This window comes from Spermophilus citellus, assembly GCF_964194105.1.
Source record: "Spermophilus citellus genome assembly, chromosome: 2".
Lineage (NCBI taxonomy): Eukaryota > Metazoa > Chordata > Mammalia > Rodentia > Sciuridae > Spermophilus > Spermophilus citellus.
In genome coordinates this window covers 18,249,435-18,269,589 of record NC_138183.1, presented here as the reverse complement: position 1 = coordinate 18,269,589, position 20,155 = coordinate 18,249,435, and the positions used below count along the sequence as shown (strand labels likewise).

The 20,155-nt window shown below is 42.9% G+C and overlaps 1 protein-coding gene across 3 annotated transcripts in view; it reads right to left on the bottom strand.

Moving 5' to 3' along the window:
• Positions 1-7,910: 7,910 nt before the first annotated feature.
• Positions 7,911-20,155, bottom strand: part of ASTN2 (astrotactin 2) — an 856,022-nt gene continuing 843,777 nt past the window's right edge. For all 3 annotated transcript variants that reach the window (XM_081282178.1, XM_081282176.1, XM_081282177.1), the window contains one exon: positions 7,911-8,707. In XM_081282178.1, coding sequence (XP_081138304.1) covers positions 8,470-8,707 — 238 coding nt within the window. In that variant the 3' untranslated portion in view covers positions 7,911-8,469. The remainder of the gene's footprint in view (positions 8,708-20,155) is intronic.

Here is a 20,155-nt window from a genome sequence, read left to right as displayed (position 1 = left end):
ATGAAATTTGCCCAAGGCTACACAGCCAATCAATCATGTTTTTGTTTTGTTTTGTTTAGCTTTTCTGGTAAGGCAAACTTGCCTTGGTAATCGCTACAGATGGCCCCCCAAAGCATTTGCTTCTTGTTCTGCCCCAGGAAGGTCATTGACTGTGAAGTTGAATAGCTTGCAAGAGAAGAAACTACGTCATTTCTAATCGTAAAACCTAATGAACCACAAGCAGGCTGGTATTTGTGCTGCAAAACCACCATGAGAGGCTGGCCTGACTTGGCACTTGCGTTGATTCCTGAGGAGTGGTCAGGCTTTCTCCCTTTCCTTCCCTACCTGGCCAAAGTTCAGGAAAAGGGATGGGCCTGGGGTTACCATGGGGTCAGGAATGCACTGGAGATCAAATCAGGGAATAACCCAATCTCCCTTCTGCCACCAAGACTGTTGGTGGCTACTAAGTGGGGTGAGCACAGAGACAAGGGGCAATGTCACAACTAACAAGCCTGGCACAGACTCTGCCATTGGAGAGTGCTCAACAAGTGGCATTGACTGCCCTTGTCATTGAAATCTCTTCTTCTATTATGAATCTCTGAGACCCGCCTCTCTGACCAAGGTGGAGAGTGTTTTACATTTGAATAGTTTTCCTCTTTCTGTAAGCAGTCTCCAGTCCCCCAGCAGGGCTTCAAAAATCTCACAAGTGGGCCTCTTGGAAGACTCCAAAGGGAAATAAGTGGTCAGGCATTCAGGAGAGAGAAGCTCCCAGGACTGCTTAGACACAGATACTTAACCTGGCCTTCATTTTTTCATCAACAAAGTGCAGATCCTGAGCCCTGCTCTAGAGGAGGCAAGGAAGAATTGTTTTGAGACTACACCAGCACACGTTTTTGTTTTTTTTGGTGCTGGGGATTGAACTCAGGGGCACTCAGCTACTGAGCCACATCCTCAGCTCTATTTTGCATTTTATTTAGAGACAGGGTCTCACTGAGTTGCTTAACACCTCGCTTTTGCTGAAGCTGGCTTTGAACTCACCACCTTCCTGCCTCAGCCTCCTGAGCCACTGCACCGGGCTCATCAGCACACATTCTGAGCACCTACCATATGGTTCAATCTACTCTCACTCCTGGAAACATAAAACTTGGCCAGATTCAGGAGCTCACATCTTGCAGGGGAAATGGGCATCAGATCCAATGAGCTGAGTAGAAATATCAAAGAAATATGGAGATTGGGAGAACCAAAAGGAGGAACTCCTAACCTGAATTTGGGTGGTAAGGTCAGAGCCACTTCCCTGGAATAAGTAACTCTTCTCTTCCAGGAGTTTGCTTTGTAAACAGCCATGTCCTCCTCAAATCTATAGGAGTGTTTACCCACTCCTTTTCCAGTGCAGAACATGGGAACTTGGAAATCCTAGAATATGAAAGCTGAAGGATTTCACAAAGAAGTTCAAGTCCAACCAACTTGTTTATGAAGACACAATGAGGGCACTAGTGGGAAGAAACTGGTTCTGGAGAAACCCAGAGCTGGCTAGTGTCAGAGTTGGCTGTGTCCAGAATCCGAGTTCTTAATTACGGATTTGGTGTGCTTGCAGCTAGCTGAACTGACCCCCTTCCCACCCTCCTAAATGTATGAGCACATACGTGCACATACACAAACATACACACACACACACACAGACACACATGCCTGCTTGTCCAGCAGGGCACACCTGTGGTGCCTCACCCTCCCCTGCTGCCAACTCTTATAAAAACGGGAAAACAGAACAGCTTGGCTTTGGCTATAATGTGTACAAACACATGGAGCAAAGTTTCCAAAGACAGACAGACAGTGAACACCTTTCAGGGTCTGGCAGTTTTATGGGCAGAGGCCAATTAAAAGCACACCCCACACAAAGCCTGTGGGTTTTGTTTGGCTGTGGACTTCTCTGCAGGCCCCTCACATGCCATACTGATGGCGCAAATTGCAAGGACCACCGTTCTTGAGGGATCCGGGCAACTGTGGTGCTGCTGGTGGTTCCTACCTGAGGGTTCCCTCCGTCGAGGTATCAAGCTCAGTTTTATTGGGTGCTGGCTATAAAGTCCATTGAAAGGGTCCAGTACACAGAGGGAGTCCTATGCAGCTGATGCTTACAATCCCATGGAAGAGAATGACCTAGAGTTCTGCAACAAAAGCAAGGAATCCAACTATGAGAGTCCAGAGGCAAAAATCTCCTGCTGCTTCTGAGAGAGACAGAAGGCATTAGGAGCCATTGAATGACATTTATGCTGGATCTCCCAGCTGCAAAGCCATTCCTAGGAGAGGGGCACTACATACAGAGGCCTAGAGAAGATATGTGAGAAGGCATTTCCAAGACTTCTGGATGCTGGAGACTGGGGCACTGGGTACAAGAATGACAATGTATAACATTTATATCAAACTTGTTGCATGTTGGTGTGGTTCTAAGTATCTGATATACATTGACCCATTTCATCCTTCTGTGGGGGACTGCTATTTCTCCCAATGCCAGAGGGGAAAACTAAGGCCTGGAGAAGTTGCCATGCTCGGGCTGTTGGACCATTAGTAACCAGTGGTTTGTTGACCACGACGGTGACAGGGATTATCTCTAGGGAAGTACGGATGGAGTATTACAGAAGCAGTGGAAAGTCAGGGAACCCCAGTTATCCAAGGCCTTCCATTGAAACTTCCATCCTCTCTAGACTGGCCAGATGTGCATAATCATTGTGCTGCTGTCAACCTCAAAGAGAGACAGTGAATAGAAAAAGGAGAAGGAAAAAGTCATCTTTGCACACACGTCATCATCTAATACAAATCCTCAGGCCCATGACACGTATTTTTCCCCAGTGTGGTGGGGGTTTGTGGGGAACTCAGAACCCAGAGAGGGTAAACGGCCTGCTCCAAGTCATACAGCCACTGATGTCAGAGGCAAGATTAGAACCCAGAGCTCTCCAGCTCAAGATGAAACATTGTAGTAAAAATGCTGGTGTCGGTGAGATCTGGAATGGAACTTGGCTCTGTCACATACTAACTGCCTGAGACTAGGAAATTTCTTAAATTCTCTGAGGTTCGCTTATTTCATCAATAAAAGGGGGATGATAATTTATACATCACAGAGTTGGGAGAAGTATATGAAATAATACTATGTAAAAAGATCTGATAACCACTAAGAAATGAATTGATGATATTGATAAAGATAAGGATACTGATGATGAAGATGATGATGAAAGGAAGGGAGGGGTGATGGTGGTGAAGGAGAGGGAAGAGGAAGACTCCTTGCCTAAGTCCAGTGGTTCACTCTTCGGCATAACTGTGCGTGGTTACACACAAGTCCATGCATGGTTTCCACATAAAGCCAATGATATTCTTGGCTCTCTGACTTTCCAGTTATTATACCTGCAAACCATGCCTCATCTATGCACTGCCCATTAAACCCATGTGATTCATCGTCCACTTCATGCCCCAGCTAGTTCTGCCCAGTCTAACACTTAAACAGTGGAAAAGAGAAAACCCAAGTCACCAGGCCAGTTAGTTAACAAGCCTTATTGAATCAACTTCTTGGAGACCTCTCAGATGGAGCCTTACCTTGCAATGACCCTAGCCCAGCCCTCCCATCTCCCTTCTAAAAATTCCTACAGTCTTCAATCTAGTCCCGTGTCTCTCTTACTTCTATTAGCTATTATGGAACAAAAAGTTCTTTCCAAAATGCTTATCTAGCTACATCACACCTCTTCTTTCAATGACCAATAGGATATCACTCTGAAAGCCTCTTCATGTCGTAACCCACACACTTGCTCATTGTCCCTCAAACATGACACACTCTTACTGATGTGCTGGTCTGTCTGCCCACAGGCCCTTTCTTGACTGCTGTACTTTCTTAATTCTCATACATCCTTCCAATGTGAAGGTTTTCCTGATGACTGCTTGCCTTCCAATGACAGAATTCATTACACCTCCCATTTCCTGTGTAAATAAGTCATTATCATAGCTATCATAGATATTTACTGAGAACTTTTGTTGTGAAGCACCAGATGGCTCTATATGCATTATCTAATTTAATCTTCCTAACAGTCTTTTGAAGGGGTGTATTTATCCCTTCCACAGATGAGGAGAGTGAAATTCAGAGCACTTAAATTGATAATGTGCTAACCTGAGCTTCCTAGCAAGACCCATAGTTTTTTTTCCTTCCCAGTTTCCCTCAGTGCCCAGCCCCTCCTCACTGTAAATAACATAGCCAATATTTAAACTCAGGTTGGCTTGACTCCAAAGTGTCTGATCTAATCACACGGTATTTAGTTAACCAAATTCTGGGAGTTCCCTAAGGGTAGGAACTAAGTCTTCTTCACCTCAATATCCCAAACCTGGAAATCAATACTCAGGTATTTGTTAGAAATTAAACTTAGCTTTTGACTAAAGATGAAGAAAGGGAGTATTGCATCCATTTGCCTGGGAAGAAATAAGTACAGAGCTCATGGTTTGGAATTCCTTTGTGTGCCCAAGTTTAGATTTCATTAACTCAAATCCTTTATGAGCTACAGGATTCGGGGCAGGTGATTCAATTTGCCTAAATCTCAGTTTTTCAAGTTGTGATCACAACAGCACATGGCTGTTTTGCACATGGTTAAATGAGATAAGCATTGTAGAGCCATTGATATAACGAGGATTCCCTAAAGAATAGTTATTGGGATTGGCTAGCTTCACTTAGCTTAATCTGCTCTAGTGCCATCCATTTCCCTGCAAATGCCATGATTTTTGTCATTTTTTAGTGCTGAGTAATACTCCATTGTGTATAAATGCCACTTTTTTTATCCATTCATCTATTGAAGGGCATCTAGGTTGGTTCCACAGACTAGCTATTGTGAATTGTGCTGCTGTGAACATCGATGTAGCAGTATCCCTATAGTACGCTCTTTTAAGGTCTTTAAGGAATAGTCTGAGAAGGGGAATAGCTGGCAATCTGTATACGGGTCTAGTCTGTCTGCCCACAGGCCCTGTCTTGACTGCTGTACTTTCTTAATTCTCATACATCCTTCCATTGTGAAGGTTTTCCTGATGACTGCTTGCCTTCCAATGACAGAATTCATTACACCTCTCATTTCCTGTGTAAATAAGTCACGGGGTAAAAATGGGAGTTCATAACCCACTTGAATCAAATGTATGAAATATGATATGTCAAGAGCTCTGTAATGTTTTGAACAACTAATAAAAAAAAGAATAGTTATTGGCATTTGTCTCTGCAATGAAGCTTGCCTGGAGGAGATATTTCTTGACCATACAGGAGAAGGGGTTGGGCTTGGGGATATAACTTGGTGGTAGAGCACTTACCCACCATGCATGAGGTCCTGGGTTCAATCCCTGCCACATACACACACACACACACACACACACACACACACATAAACAAGGCTGAAGAAAGGATTCATTTAAGGGTGACTTCTTGTGCACCTAGGGGTGCACATACAGCTCCATAAGTTCACAACTTATTTACTTGATGGTGGAGACTGCAAGAGAAGTCCCATCCTTGCCAGCACCTTGGGACATGAGCTTCCCTGGTGTTTTCTGAGGCAGCACATGAATCAATGATCAGTCCGCATCCTGCATTGGCCAGGGCCCCAGACCTAGAAGCCTCATTTGCTCTTCAAGATTTTTCTCTTTTCTTTTTCTGGGAAAACATTTTTTACAAATGTTGATCTAACTCCCTTTGATGGCAGAGTCCAAGCATGTGAGCATGCGTGCGTGCGCGCACGGGCGCGCGCACACACACACACACACACACAGCTCTTCCTCTTCTTGAGAGCCCTATCGTGGATGGAAAGGGAAGGACTACAGTGCCAGGAAAAGGAAGCTGAAACCAGAAAGGGGTGTGGATGGAGAATGAGTGTGGACAGCTGGATGGCAGATATTCTCAAGGACCACCTCTGTCTCTGAGAGCTTCAGGAAAAATCATACACTTCTTCTTGGATAGCTTGCTGTTGCATTAAGATCCACATGATGACCATTTTTCTTTTTAGTTAAATTTTTATATTACTTATGATTAATATCTCACAGAGCTGTTAGTCATTAATTCCTTCTCTTACTCCAAATTCTCTCGACTTTCCCAGATACACTTTCTTAGTTATCTCCCTACGATTCATAACATGGTGGATATTTTCTCTAGTAGGAGAAAGCAATCCCATCTAGAGCATGCTATTAGATATTGGGTTGGACATATCCTGACCAAATATCTCGAGATGCACAACAACCCCACCAGGAGCCGGACTATCATTGACCCCATTTTGTTGGTGAGCAAACTGTTAAGATGTCAAGCTCCTTACCTAAAATCAATAGCCGATAAACAGGCTCAGATCACCAGCATTTGGGGCAGTTTTATTTTCTGCAACTATTTAGCTAAAATTTTCCTCAGGTTGAGCCAAGAAAATGGAAAGCTGTAGCAATGGATTGGCTCAGCAAAGGCCTGGGACCCAGGATTCAGGGAAAGATGTACATGAGAGGCACTCGGAATGGGGCTTGTCACAGGGCAAGTTCTCAATGAATGGTGAATATTACTTCTCATTTTCATTTTCTGGTAAAATGTTAGTTCCTCTTGGAACATACTCTCCCTGTGAAGAGAGGAGACATCAACAACATAGAAGGTGTCTAAACTCCAGCTGTATTTTGTAGAAACATAAACCTAATAATAATAAGATGACTTAAAAGAGCACCCATAGCTTAGATTGTTGTAGATGAGGCAGCTCTGCAGGCACCTAAGTTGTCTGGAAGAATGAATCTCTGCTTTCTTTTCATTCAGATTCCTCATTTGCCTCTTGTGGATCAGATTACTGCAGAAACAAACCTCAGCATGTAGGTTTTCAGGAAAGAGATAGCGGATCTCATCGACACTTATTAACGCTCAGCAGTAGGCACTTTCGACTGTTTGGATTTGACTGATATTTGGTATTCTTTCCTCCTCTGAATCTCCACAGTCTCTACTTTCCTAACACGTGTCATTGTGGCCTTATAATATACCTGATCCACATCTCATTTCCTCCAGCCAGGTGGCTCATCTGTGCTAATACCATGGCGTTGAGAATTCAAAATTCCTCCTTGTCCCTATTACCCTCCCAGGGAACACGTGGGTGACAGCCCGATTGCCATTTAAAAGGAAATTCCAATTATGCCTCAATAAAGCAGTCTAAACATAAATAAATAAAAGGAAAGCCCAGTGTTGGAACATCTCCCGCATGACCATAGGGTCCATTCTGCCATCAGAATGGAAAATGACAGTGGTCACCCTCTCTTTGGGGCCTTCTCTCATCCATTTTCCACACTGTAGCTGGAGCGATTTTTGTTAAAGAGTAAGTGAACTGTTTTACTCTTGGTAAAGTCCTTCAGTGGCTCCAGGTTACTTCAAGATAATGTCAAACTTCTTGTTCAAGACTAGATGCTCTGCTGAGCTCCTAGCTACTCCTCTTGCCGCTTCCTACTTCAACCCATGTCCTAAATGAAAGTGTTCCAAACCTACAATGAGTTAGACTTTCTATTTTCTCTCAGCGTGGAGCGAATCCCATCCTTCCCAGCTTTGTCTGGCTTATTCCTCCCCTTCTCCTCGTTCTGAGGGCTTAGGTTTCACAGGAAGCGTTTCTCAGCATCCCACCAGTGGGTCTCATGACCCATCAAGGAGTTCAGAGAACCTCCATTCTTCCCTCTGGTACAGTCTGAAATCACCAGATTGCTTCTCTCTAATAACTACTAGACCGTATGTTCCCTGAGTGCACAGAACTCCTCTGTCTTCAGTTGCTTGTCCTATGCCCGGTACATAGTATCTACTCAATAAATATCTGTTTAGTGAATAAACAGAAGTCCTCCAAACACACTTCATTAGTAGTAAGAAATATCACCCAAGCAGAAAGAGAGACAATAGGAATTTTTAATGCACAGAAAGTCCTGCAGGGACTCTGGGCAGACAGGAAGAAGCAGAGGTCCTGCAAACTCAGTAATGTCCAGAAAAAAAGAGAGAGAGAGAGAGAGAGAGAGAGAGAGAGAAGTCCTTAAAGACCCAAGCTTCCTCACTGCAACAATCCTTAGGGCTTCCTTCCTGATGCCGAAGAGGTCAAACTGTCTCTCCATAGGTCTCCTCCAGGGGTCCATGGCAGGAAGGAAGCTGGGCATGGCAGGAAGGAGGAAGAAAAGGAAAGGCCGCTTGGTCTCCACCTGAAGGCTCCTGCCACCCGAATGACTTCCATCCATAAGAAAAGTTTTAAAAAGGAGAGACGTTTGATAGAGTCAAATAATATCTTAGAAAAAAATAAAAGAGAAAATGAATAATTCCATTGGTTACAAAGTTCTCTGTCCACTATCCACAGGAGGAGCAGTCTGCTTTGGCCTTGCTGGCGAGCGTCATCTGCCAGGCCCATCCTCAGCTGTCCCCCAGCCCACCCAGGCCCCAGGATCCATCCACAAGAGTACTGCTCCCCCTAGGAGAGTCTCTGTGCTCATGGAGGGCAGTACCCTCCCTCACCGGCCCTTGGACTCCCCGTACGTGTTTCGGGCCATGGACACCATCTTCTCCTCGCAAGTGATTTTGGTGTCCTTGAGGACGCTGTACCACACCATGCCCGCAGGCCGGACCTCCTCACTTCGGCAGAAAAGGTAGGGCACCGTGTCCACGCGGCTCTGGATGTAGGCGCTTCTCAGGAGGCTGGAGCAGTGGCTGCTCACCCTCTCCAGCCGCCGCAGGATCAGGTGGGCCTTCCTGAAAATTCAAGGAGAGAGCAACGGTTAAGGAAGAAGTCTAGAGCAGAGGCTGTGAGGCTTTTGAAGTGGCAAATAAAGGTCGACAGTCACATGAAGACATCTTGCCCTGATGACTTCCTAAGTGTGATATTTTAAACACCTATTAAAAAGTCACCTTACAACATACCCTCCTCGGTTTGCAAGCCTAAAAAATGAAAGTGATACTTTCATTTTTGAACCAGTACTTTCATCTCAAGAATGTGGGACCCCCGGAAATTAGAAGGACACAAGTTTTAGGACTTCAGCCAAAGAGAAATTATTACATTGATGGCAAAACCCCGCAACAAATAACTAAACTTTGTCATTTATCACGTGTTGGACACTGAGTCTGTACTTTACGTGTGTTTTAAAGCTTGTATTTGATCTTCACATCAGTCCTGAACATCTGTTCTCTTTACTCCTATTTAACAGGTAAGGAGAAGTGACTTTATTTGACCAAGGCCAAATACCAAGGGGACAATTGGAGTTGGGCAGTGGAATCTAGGCCTGAATCCATGTGTTCTTTCTCCAACCATTTACTTTATTGCTTCTCTCATTCTCACATCACTTTCTTGCAGTCACAAAATTTGGAAATCTTGCCCTCTGTGCTTGTCTCTCATCAGAGGCTAAAGAAATACAAATGTATCCAAATCATAGCTTCTCTGTGCTCCATTTTCCCCATCTCTAAAATATCGATGACAGTCTCACTCTTACAAATTGGCTGGGTGAGATTGCATAGGAGAAGGGCCCCATGCTTGTGACTCAGCTTCCCTGGGGGCTACCGTTATAAAGATGATTATAGATGGATGGCCCAGGATCAAGGACAGACTGAACGCTCATCTTAGCAAGAACCATTCTGTACTCTGGTATCATCATTAGGAACTTTATCTGGAACCTTTTATCATGCACTAGAAAGAGGATCCACAAGATCTCATGGCTGGTGGTCAAAGCAAGGAAGGATCTTTGAGATCACCTGGTCAAGGATTTCTTAACCGTGGCACTGGAAGGCAGGTGTAGAGGAGGAATTATGTAGGATATTTGTAGCGTACTGGGGCCTCACACGCCAGATAACAGTCCCATGCCAGTCAGGGAAATGAAATGGGCTCCAGACATTGCCAAATGTCTTTTGCAGGAGGGCATAATCACCCCAATTGGGGATCATTGACCTCTTCTCATTAAAATATGGGAACTGAGACTTAGAGAGGACATAGAATGTCCTTTTCCAGGTCACACTACAAGTCAGCTCCACTGTCCAGGTGGGTGCCCCACCTTCTCTGCCTTCTGGCATCTTCAAGATGCCCGGAGATCCTGTGAGGCTAAAGGAGAGGCTCCCTCTCCTGCTGCCCTCTGCATGCCCTTCTGGGACCCCAGGAGGGAAGGAGTTTTACAACAACAGACCCCACAAATGGGAGACTGTGTTAGGCACCTGTGTGGTGGCTGAAAAAAGGACTGGGCTTACGTGTTATGTTTTGTGGGCACGATTTATGAGGTGCCTTTCAAAAAGTCCTCTTTGTATAGTTCACCACTTGGGTGGAATATTTCCTGAGGTGCCAAGAATTCACCACTTCATAATCACACTCTATCCACATCCGCCCCCCTCCTCTCGGGCAAGCATACTCTGCTCCCCCAGGAGGAGCTGAGGAGTTTATTTCTCATCTCTCTTTGTTTGAGTTCTTACTCTGTTCTTGGAAATTTTACTGAACATCTCTAAACCGGCCTCTTTGAAAAATGGAGCTCCTGTGAAGTTAAAGGAGACAGTGTGATACCTACTCATTAACTGAGCATGTATTATGCGGTAGAACTTCCGTTTGGCAGGATTCGGAAAGACAGATGAGTGGAGACGACAGTATAGGAGACAAGAGTGTTGACTGGGAAAAAAAGGTCACAGCAGGCTTCTGAAGACATGGGATTGGGGATGCTGAAGAAAACTTCCTAGTTGAAGGGGGAATTGTGCTGAACCTCACAAATGAATAGGAGTTAGATAGAGAAAAGGTCAAAGACCTAGCAGGCAGCACTGGCAAAGGCATAGAGCTAAGAGACTGCACAGAAGTTCTGAGACTCTGTGGCTGGGATACAGTGCACAAGCAGGGACCGCATGAAAAATGGCAGAAGGAGGAGCCAGGCTGTTGGTGTTCCCTCACGTGCCGATATTATCTCTGACGTAGCAGGTAGTGAGTGGCGCACCTTTAGGCTCAAGTTCAAATCCCAGCTCAGCCACTTGCCAGCTATGTTATTATATTGAGTGAACTGCTTCACCACTTGTGCCTCTGTAGCCTTGCCTTTTCTTTAAAATGGGAATCATAACTTCCCTTAGGGGTATGGGTTATATTTTTCTCTCTGTGTTAGTAAAAAGCTGCTTATGTGTTTTCACATTTATGAAAAGGGAATAGCATAGTACTCACCTCAGAGGGTTATGGAGAGGGTTAGGCAAGTTAATAGATGTGAAACTCTTAAAAAATTGTCCCACGGTAAGCTCAGAAAAGCTTACATGGTAAGCACTAGAAATTATCATCTCCAGAGTCCTCACTATGTAGCACCCTTGTGTTACTGGGTGCTGTTTGTATACCAGGCATTGGGACAGAGATGAACTGGTTTATGCCTTATGTGTCTGAATAAGGCAGTGGCAGGAGCCTGGGTTGGAAAACAGGTGAGGTACCACTGGAGTATATGAGATGGATACCTAGTTATCAATTCAGGGTATCAGAAAAGTCTTCCCAAATAGTATAAAGGCTCAGCTGGGTCTTCAATAATTAACAAATGTTTCAGATGGATAAAAATGCAGAGGCAATAGATCATTCCAATTTATACCAGAGAGAGCATAAACCATCAGTTAATAGAAATGGCTGGGGCAGTGAACAGGTAGGAGGCCAGTGAGCTTGGCAGAGATTAAACCATCCAGACCTTTCAATGCTATGCTGAAGGATTTGGATTTTCTCCTTGGGGCAGCAGGGAGCCATGGGCTGGCATTCACAAAAATAATCAACAAGTACAACATGAGATTGGAAAGGGCATTATTCCAACATGCTTTGCCTCCAAAGGCCTAGCCATTTCCTCAGAAAGAATTTTAGGGCAACTGGGTTTGTGGCTCAATGGTAGAGCACTTGCCTAGCATGTGTGAGGCACTGGGTTTGATTCTCAGCACCACATATAAATAAATAAATAAAATAAAGATCCATCAACATCTCATAAAAAAAAACAGAATCTTGGAACACAGCTAGGCAAAGCCTTCTTTCATAAGAATGCGGAAACAGGTCTGGAATGAGAAAAGTACTTGCCTCAAAGGAACGCCTCAGTTTAATAACAGACAAATCTAGAACCATGGTTTCTGATTGCATAGAGTCAAGATGGAGAGTTTAGCTCTGGGGTCCCTAATTCAAGTCTTCACTCTCTAACTTAACAGCTAAGTAGATCATGAGCAAGTTCTTCAATGCCACTAACCACATTCCCACATCATTAGAATGTGTTATTAGCAAGATAACATGGGAAATAGATTAGCTCTAACTAAATGTTAGCCATGATTCAAAGAAGCATTGACAGTAGGAAAGATACAGACTTTGCAGCCCAGTCTGTCATGTCTCCTCCTTGAGCCTCAGTTTCCTAACTTGTAAAACATAAATAGAGATATTTATTTTATAGGACTGTGAGGCTATAATGGAACAATTATCAGAGGCATTCACAAGTACTGTAAACCAACATTTGCATTTAGACAAGGAAGACAGGATGATTCAGAAGGGAAAGGTATGAAGAGATGGGATGGAAATGCTCTGGGGTGGGAGAGGAGGAGGGGTGAGCCAGACCAAAGGCAAGAGTACTGGGCAATAAATCGTAGGGAGTGGAGACGCATAAATCAAAGGCCAGGCATGCTTCAAGCTTTCCCTAGAGGGGAAATCATAGGTCAGAGTGACCACTTTTCTCAAATACCGGAAATGAAGTCTTCCTCATTGGAATCAGGACTCAGGCCTACTGGGATAGGAGGCAAGAGGTGAATAAGGGACACCATATATGAATTTATCATGTATTAGAAGGCAAGAATGAGACAGTGATGGCTTGTGGAGGAGTAAGGGGTTGGACCCGAGGCCACTTCTCCGGGAATTGTAGAACCTTTGACCCACCATTCTGTTCCCAGCATCATTACCCAATCAGCTGTTGACACGGTTATCGGACAGAGACCTAACTTTTAAGGGTACCCTGAGATGGAGAAAAGGAAGAGTAGCAGCACAGAAATGTTCCCATTGGCTGCTTTTCCTCCCCTCTGCCTCCTGCAGTTGAGCTGAAATGTCTGTGTATGAGCTGACCCTAAGCTTAATGAGAGTTAAGGGCATGACGTGGTTATGAAAATTTGGAACACAACCTCTCAATGTGGAGGGGTAGTCTAAAGGAAGTCATGACTTCATTCATGCTGTTCTGGCCAGGCCACAGCTGGACAACCCCAGTCTCTTCTGGTAAGACAGACGTTTACAAACTGTAACTGGATGATGATGCTCCAGGGGGACTCAAAAGCAAGCCCGCTAAGCAGGAATGGAGGAGAAGACTGGACATAGGCAAATGGTTATGTTGTTCTAACAACTGAAGACACATGGGAAAAATCTGAGGGTCAGGGATGACAAGAGCTATAACTGAGCACACACTAGGTGGGTACCCATGCAGTATCATCTAAATCCAACCCTCACAATTCTCATGTGTATACTTTCTTCCTAGTCTTTAGCTGGTAAAAGTGAGCCTGTGGCTCGTCATGTGACTTGGCCAGAGTGACAGAGTGAAGAATAGGGTCTCAAGTCCCTGCTGCAAGATGTTTCAGTGTTATTGACAAAACCACCCTAAAATTAACAGACATCAATTTTGGTTCAATATAATAACTTATAAAAAAAACTGTTAAAACTAGAATCATCTAAATATAGAATGGATCTTTCAATATGGTGGTGGATTCCCTGTCACTGGAGGTGAGCAAATCAAGTATGTTTTAGAAAGGAGTTTTCTGGCAGTCGGAGTTGGAATATGAGTCTCTTATGCTGGTGTGTGTGTGGGGGGGGGGGTGGGGAGTGTGGCGGTGGGGAGGGTTGGCACCAAAGCATGGAGTTACTGAGATGAGAGGGTCATAGTTACTGGGATTCCATCCATACTTCAAAGTCATGCTGAAATTTCATCTTCAGGGAATCTTCCAGATCTTCCCAGTCAACGTAACTCATGCTTCCTCCTTTATTGCTGAAGCATTGTATTTCTGTTGAGAATCATAATGTATTCTCTAGCTGTGTAGTCCTCTTAGGGTACAATGTGTTATACCGAACAGGCAGCTGGTTTGACATCAGAAGACAATTTTTTTTGGATTTGTGTTTCAACTCTTATAGCCGTGTAATCTCGGGCAATTTATATAACCCACTGATTTTTTTCCCATGGCTTAATCTTCAAAATCTATTGTTCAGGAGATGAAATAATAGTTAAATGACTGGTCCATAATAGCTGCTTCTTGGACCATGTATGGTACTCTGGTGTCTAGAACCTGATTCTACCAGAAGGAGGATTAATTTAGGTGAATTTGAACTGAGGACATTAATTTTCAAAATCCAGCAATTCTCTAGCAGGGGTTGATAAAGGGAATGAAATTGCACAAGAGCCTCACGTGGACCTAAGAAAATAATTAGGCGAGTGGGCAAAAGGCTTATGCAAGTTTGTTGATAATAGTAACGAAATGGAAAGAAATCCAGTTGGTTCTTAATAGAGAACTATACTAATATGTGATATAGTCACATAATTACCTGAATAAAAGGCCCTTCAAAAGACAACACATTTCTATAGGGGAAAACACTTGACCAGTATATTGTTAAGTTGAAACCGGCACATAACATAGTATATATATTTAGTATATATATTTGCTAAACACAGTAGAGATTGTGGAGATGTAGGTATGGTTATTGATAAAGATATTAGCACTAAGCTCCTATATGTTTAATGTAAATATCCATGCTTATATCTATATCTATACCTGGAAAGGTATTTTACCCTAACAATTTTATCTTTGAAATAGGGTTGGGATTATAAGGTTCAGACATCAAACTTTTCATTTTGTATAATTCTGTACCATATATATGCTACAGACTGGGCAAGAATCATTTTGGAGTGTAATAAAATAAATATATTTCCATTCTGAAAACATGAATATACCCATGTATATTTAAAGATGTTCTAATGAATTTATTTAATAAAGCCATGGTTTCATGGCTTCTCAGTGGTTTACAAGGATCATTTCCCCAAATGTCCTCAATACAAAAATTAAGCTTTAGTCATCTCCCCTTCTCAAGCAGAAGGCTCAGGTACTGCCTGTCGACATAGATCCTCAACATCAGATTTGAAATAGGATTTGTAATGTTACTAGTAAAAACATTTACATTTGAATTCCTCTCCTACTCATTGCATCATAAAAAAAACATGAGGCCTTTTTAAGAATTAATTTCTTGACTGACAGCAAGAATTACTGACTCAAAAACCATTTCATTTGGAGCTAATATGGACTTCAAGATGATAACCAACCTTGCTATACTATCAGCAAGGAAATGGGTCTTTTTGACACTATTGTTCCAAGTAATAGTGTGTTTTGCTAGTATTTCTCTATTCCAAGATGTAAGAGATGTGATTGCTTTCACAAACCCACCATATGATCCAACAATCCTACTCCTTGGTGTTTATCCAAAAGAACTAAAAGAGCATACTATAGTGATACATGCCTACTAATGTTTATAGCAGCACAATTCACAATAGTCAAGTTATAGAACCAGCCTAGGTGTGCCACAATAGATGAGATGAATGGATACAAAAATGTGGCATGCATACACTATGGAGTTTTATTCAGCCATAAAGAAGAATGAAATTATGTCATTTGCTGGTAAGTGGATGGAATGAGAACATCCTGCTAAGTAAAATAAGCCAGACTCCAAAAGTCAAGGGTCAAATATTTTCTCTTGTATGTGGCAGTTAGAGAAAAATAGGGAATTTTTTTAAAAAAGAGAACCTCATGAAAATACAAGGGAGAATTGCCTAGTAGAGGAAAGGGATTAAGGGGGAGGAAAGAGGCCTGGGAAAGGAGAGGAACTGCAGAATGAAACTGACCGAATCATGCTATGTGCAAGTACAAATATATTACAATGTATTCCACTTTTATGTAGAACTATAATGTACCAATCAAAATAATAAATTAATTGAAATACAACAAAGTAGAGGAAGAGGTTTGGGGGAGAAAAGAGGGACTGGAAGGAGGTAGTGATGAGTATTAAACAGAGCAAATTATGTTAAATACATTTACAAGAATGTCACAGTGAACTCCAGAATTATGGAAAATTCTAATTTACTTATAAAAATGTACATAAAAAATAATAGCCTTTTGAGAACGAATATAATGAATGTGAATCTTCATTATACACGATCCATCCTGATTTCAGAAATGTTAAAATATGCAGAAAAAAATAAAGTCATCTGAGCCTAAATCTGTTCTTTTCCCAATATCTTAAAAATTGGAAGAGAACATTTGGCCTTTGGTGTTTGGGGATCAGCTTGTTTCACTTAGCATGATAGTCTCCAGTTCCACGTTTACTGGCAAATGCCATAATTTCATTCTTATTTATGGCTGAGTGTTCTCTCTGATATGTGTATGCTAGCACACAATAAGCAGGGTGGGGTAGGGGGCAGAATAGAAATTATTTGGATTAGACAAAGGGGAATGAAGAGAAGAGAGGGGGAGGGGAATAGCAAAGACAGTAGAATGAATAAGACATAACTTCCACACACCCAGTGAAACAAGAGTGGGATCCTAATTACAAGAAGTTATACTCCATCTATATATAATACATCAAAATACACTTTACTGCCATGTACATCTAAAAAGAACAAAAAATAAACAAAACACTTTTTTTTTAATTGGAAGAGAGTTAACCCAAGATATCTAAGGAAGAGATGAATGCAATCTTAGAAGTCCGTACAGTGACTACCCCAACTTGCTTATTTTCACTAAGATTATAGCAATGGATGTGCCAACTCTTTTTAGATGGGAAAAATGCCTTGCCTTGCCACGTTGAGAAGGATTTCAGGCTGAACCATGCCTGGAGTAATTTCTGTGATCTGTTAGCAATGTCTGCCATGGAAGCATACCATTCCTGCTCTAGATAGATCAGTTTCATTGAAACCAAATCTCTTCAAGTACTTGCTCTTTTCTCTCTACCCTATCATTTGGATCAAACATAACTGAAAATATAAAGAAGCCTGAGAGTGGTCAAGGATGCTCTGACCGGAGCAAATTCTGGTCCCTGGCCACCTATGAGCTCAGTTTTTCAAGTCTCCTAATAGGAACCTTATGGCTGGGACAGCTGGGTGTCAGCAGGCCTTCTTTGAGCAGCTGTTTGCAGTAACCTATAGTTGTCATGAGAACTAGGCTCTGGGGAACACTTCCCTGATAGATTTATTAGGCAGAGGTAAGAAATGCCCTTTTGTCACTAAATTTTATGGGGGGGGGTCGTATAACCCCAGATCCAGGGAGGAGTTCAAAACATTTTGGGGTTTGGTGATTACATAGTCCAAGAGAATCCTAACAGAGTTCATCCCATATCCGCTTGCCCCTGGGAAAAGCTCTCCTCTCCCTAGCCAGCTTGGGTCCCTGAGAAACAAGACATACTGGACTGGAGGTGAAAAGACACTCTACACATATTGTATCCGTTTTCTGGTCTCCATGACCTTCAGGACTTTCTGGTTCCTTGGCTTCCCAGCTGGAAGGGACTTTGTAGGTAAGCCCTTTTATGTTACAAATGAGGTCCAAAATAGGGATGGAATGTGTCCAAGGTCACACAGCAAGTAGGTGACAAAGCTCCCGGACATGAACCCTAGGATCCTGGCTCCAGAGAAATGTCTTGCTCTCTCTCTCCTTTACACTTTGATGTTCTGTACACTTGGGAACCCTTGAGAGGCAGAGAAAATTTATTTAAATTTCTCCCCTTTTGAAAACCTTTACTCGGATTCAGAGAGAAGAAACAAACTCCTGAACAGGACTCACAAAAGCCATTATGATTTGACCCTTGCTAAACTCTGCAGCCTTGTTTTTCATTTTTCCTTTCCCTCTCACCTTGAACTCTCTGCTCTAGAGATATTTATAGTTCCTGACTAAAGTATTTTCTCTTACCTTACCCTCTCTCATCTTTGCAGTATTTGTTCCTTCCAATGAAAATACCCCCCCCCTTCCACCTGGAGGACTCCTGTTTTTTTCTTTGATACTATGCCTCACCCTCTCTTTCTTCACCAGGCATTCTTCCCTGAGCTCCAGGTATGGACAAGATCATCTAGCTATCCGCATCTAAAACCTTGTCACCCAAGTGTGTTTTCTGGACCAGTCATCTTGGCATCACCTAATAGCTTGTTTGAGATGCAGAATCTCAGGCCCATCCTGGACCACTAAATTCATATGAATTTTAACAAATTCCTCAGGTTTTTCTCTTGCACATGAATATTTTAAAGGAATTGCTCTGAAATATCTTCCCATTCTCCTTTGTTCCCTCCAACTAGATGCTGAGCTGTGTACAAGGCATTATTTGACTTCTTCACTCTTCTATTTCCAGCCCCCAGCACAGGGCCTGGCACATAGCACGTTAAATGAATCAATAAATCAATTATTGAAGTGAGGTCTCTTCAAGTCTTTTAATATTTGCAAGGACACTGCATTGTTAGAATGTCAGAAAACCTTAAAGTTCATGGAATTCAGTTGTTTCCAACTGCAATCAATTATAGAACCTTGAGTGGTGGGACAGATGTAGGGATCCTTGGTGTGGGGGTACAACACACAGAAGGAGAGACCCAGCGGGTAGGATTCCAGGTCACCCACTCTAGCTTCTACCATAACCATTCAGTAATTATCTGTCCACTCACTCACTGACAGATCGCTTTCATTGTTCAATTATTTAGTAAGAACTTATTTAGCACCAACTTTCAAAAGTGAGTAGAACATCAAGGATCACTGTGCTTAACTTACAATGCAGTGGGAAGAGAGGTAATATGTAAGTAAATACAAAAGCAAATATAAGACACAAAACCTGGTGATTCCAATGAAGAAAATTAAAACATGAGAGTGTAATAAAGGAAATGGGCTACATTTTAAGGAATTCTCTGAGGGGATGGCCTTCTAAAACCTGTGGTTCTAGGTAAGATTGATCTAGGAAAAATAATTCCACTAATAATATATTTTTTTAAAAATAATTCTATTGCATCTCTTCACCCAGATCATCTTACAGAAAGAAGACTGGAGGCCAGAAAGGCGCAGAGCCCAGGATTGCACAGTGAGTTTAATAGTAGGGCCAGGATGGATTAGGATGCAGTTCTTTTGATTCTTGTTGACATACCAGTAGGGGATGTTCATGCAATCAATGGGGGATGTTCCTGCAATCTCAGATCCACTTTGGGAGACTAGAAAGACCAGAAAATGAGGAAGCTGGGTGACATGGATGGGGGTTGGTGGACAGTGGCTGAAGACTGGCTGAATGGAGGCAAGCGGGTTATCACAGTCCCGTCACTGAATGCGTTGTCCTGCCTCTTTGGGCGGCCAGGAGGCCTTTCTGAAAGATTTATGTTCTGGAGGATCATAAAGAATCCTAGCAGGTTGTAAAGGCAGAATCAGGAGTGGAGCTCTGCTTTAGCTTCCACCCAAAGTCCCTGAGCCCTGTGGGAAAGCCCAATAAAGTGGAGCACCTTTCCCAGTCCAGGGGCAAGATGGCAGCCAAGATGACTCATGAGTGGCTTTCATCTGGTGCTCAGGGCTTCTGCCTGCCAATCTACCTTCTTTTAACTTTTATCTAAAGAACCTTCCTTTAATGTGAAAGGGAAAAATTTAAGGTTCAGGACCCAACAGAACTGATAAGGCTGACCAAAGAAGAGATCCCTTTTATCCTTTGACCATGCTCTCATCTCATCCCTTGAAGGCCTCAAATTCTCCGAAGACATTGCAAGTGTTATAAGAGCTCAGGGTAAGAGTTTAAGGCAGGAGTGACCTCCATGCCAAACGCTGTGCAATTCTGGATAGTTCATCGAACCCCATAAGACTTAAACTTCCTTATCCAAAAAATAGGAAGAATCTTCTACAGGGGCATTTTGAATTTTTAAAGCCTGGAGTATTTCCGCAAGACATGCGATTCTCTCCGGTGCTACCAGTGCTGACCTAGCTGAGAATACTGTCCTGTTTCCCGGGGCCTATCATCACAACAGCATTCAGGGCCTCTCTCTTGTCTTAACTTCTCTGCTCCTTGCTTCCAACTGAAGTCAGAGGATCTTTCTTCCTTGAAGATCTGATAATATCACCTCCCTGTGAAAAACACTTGAAAAGCTTGCCATTACCCTAGGGAGATAATCCAAGCTCCTTAACCCTATTTAAAGGGCATTCAGGATCTGGCCCCTACTGACCTCTGCC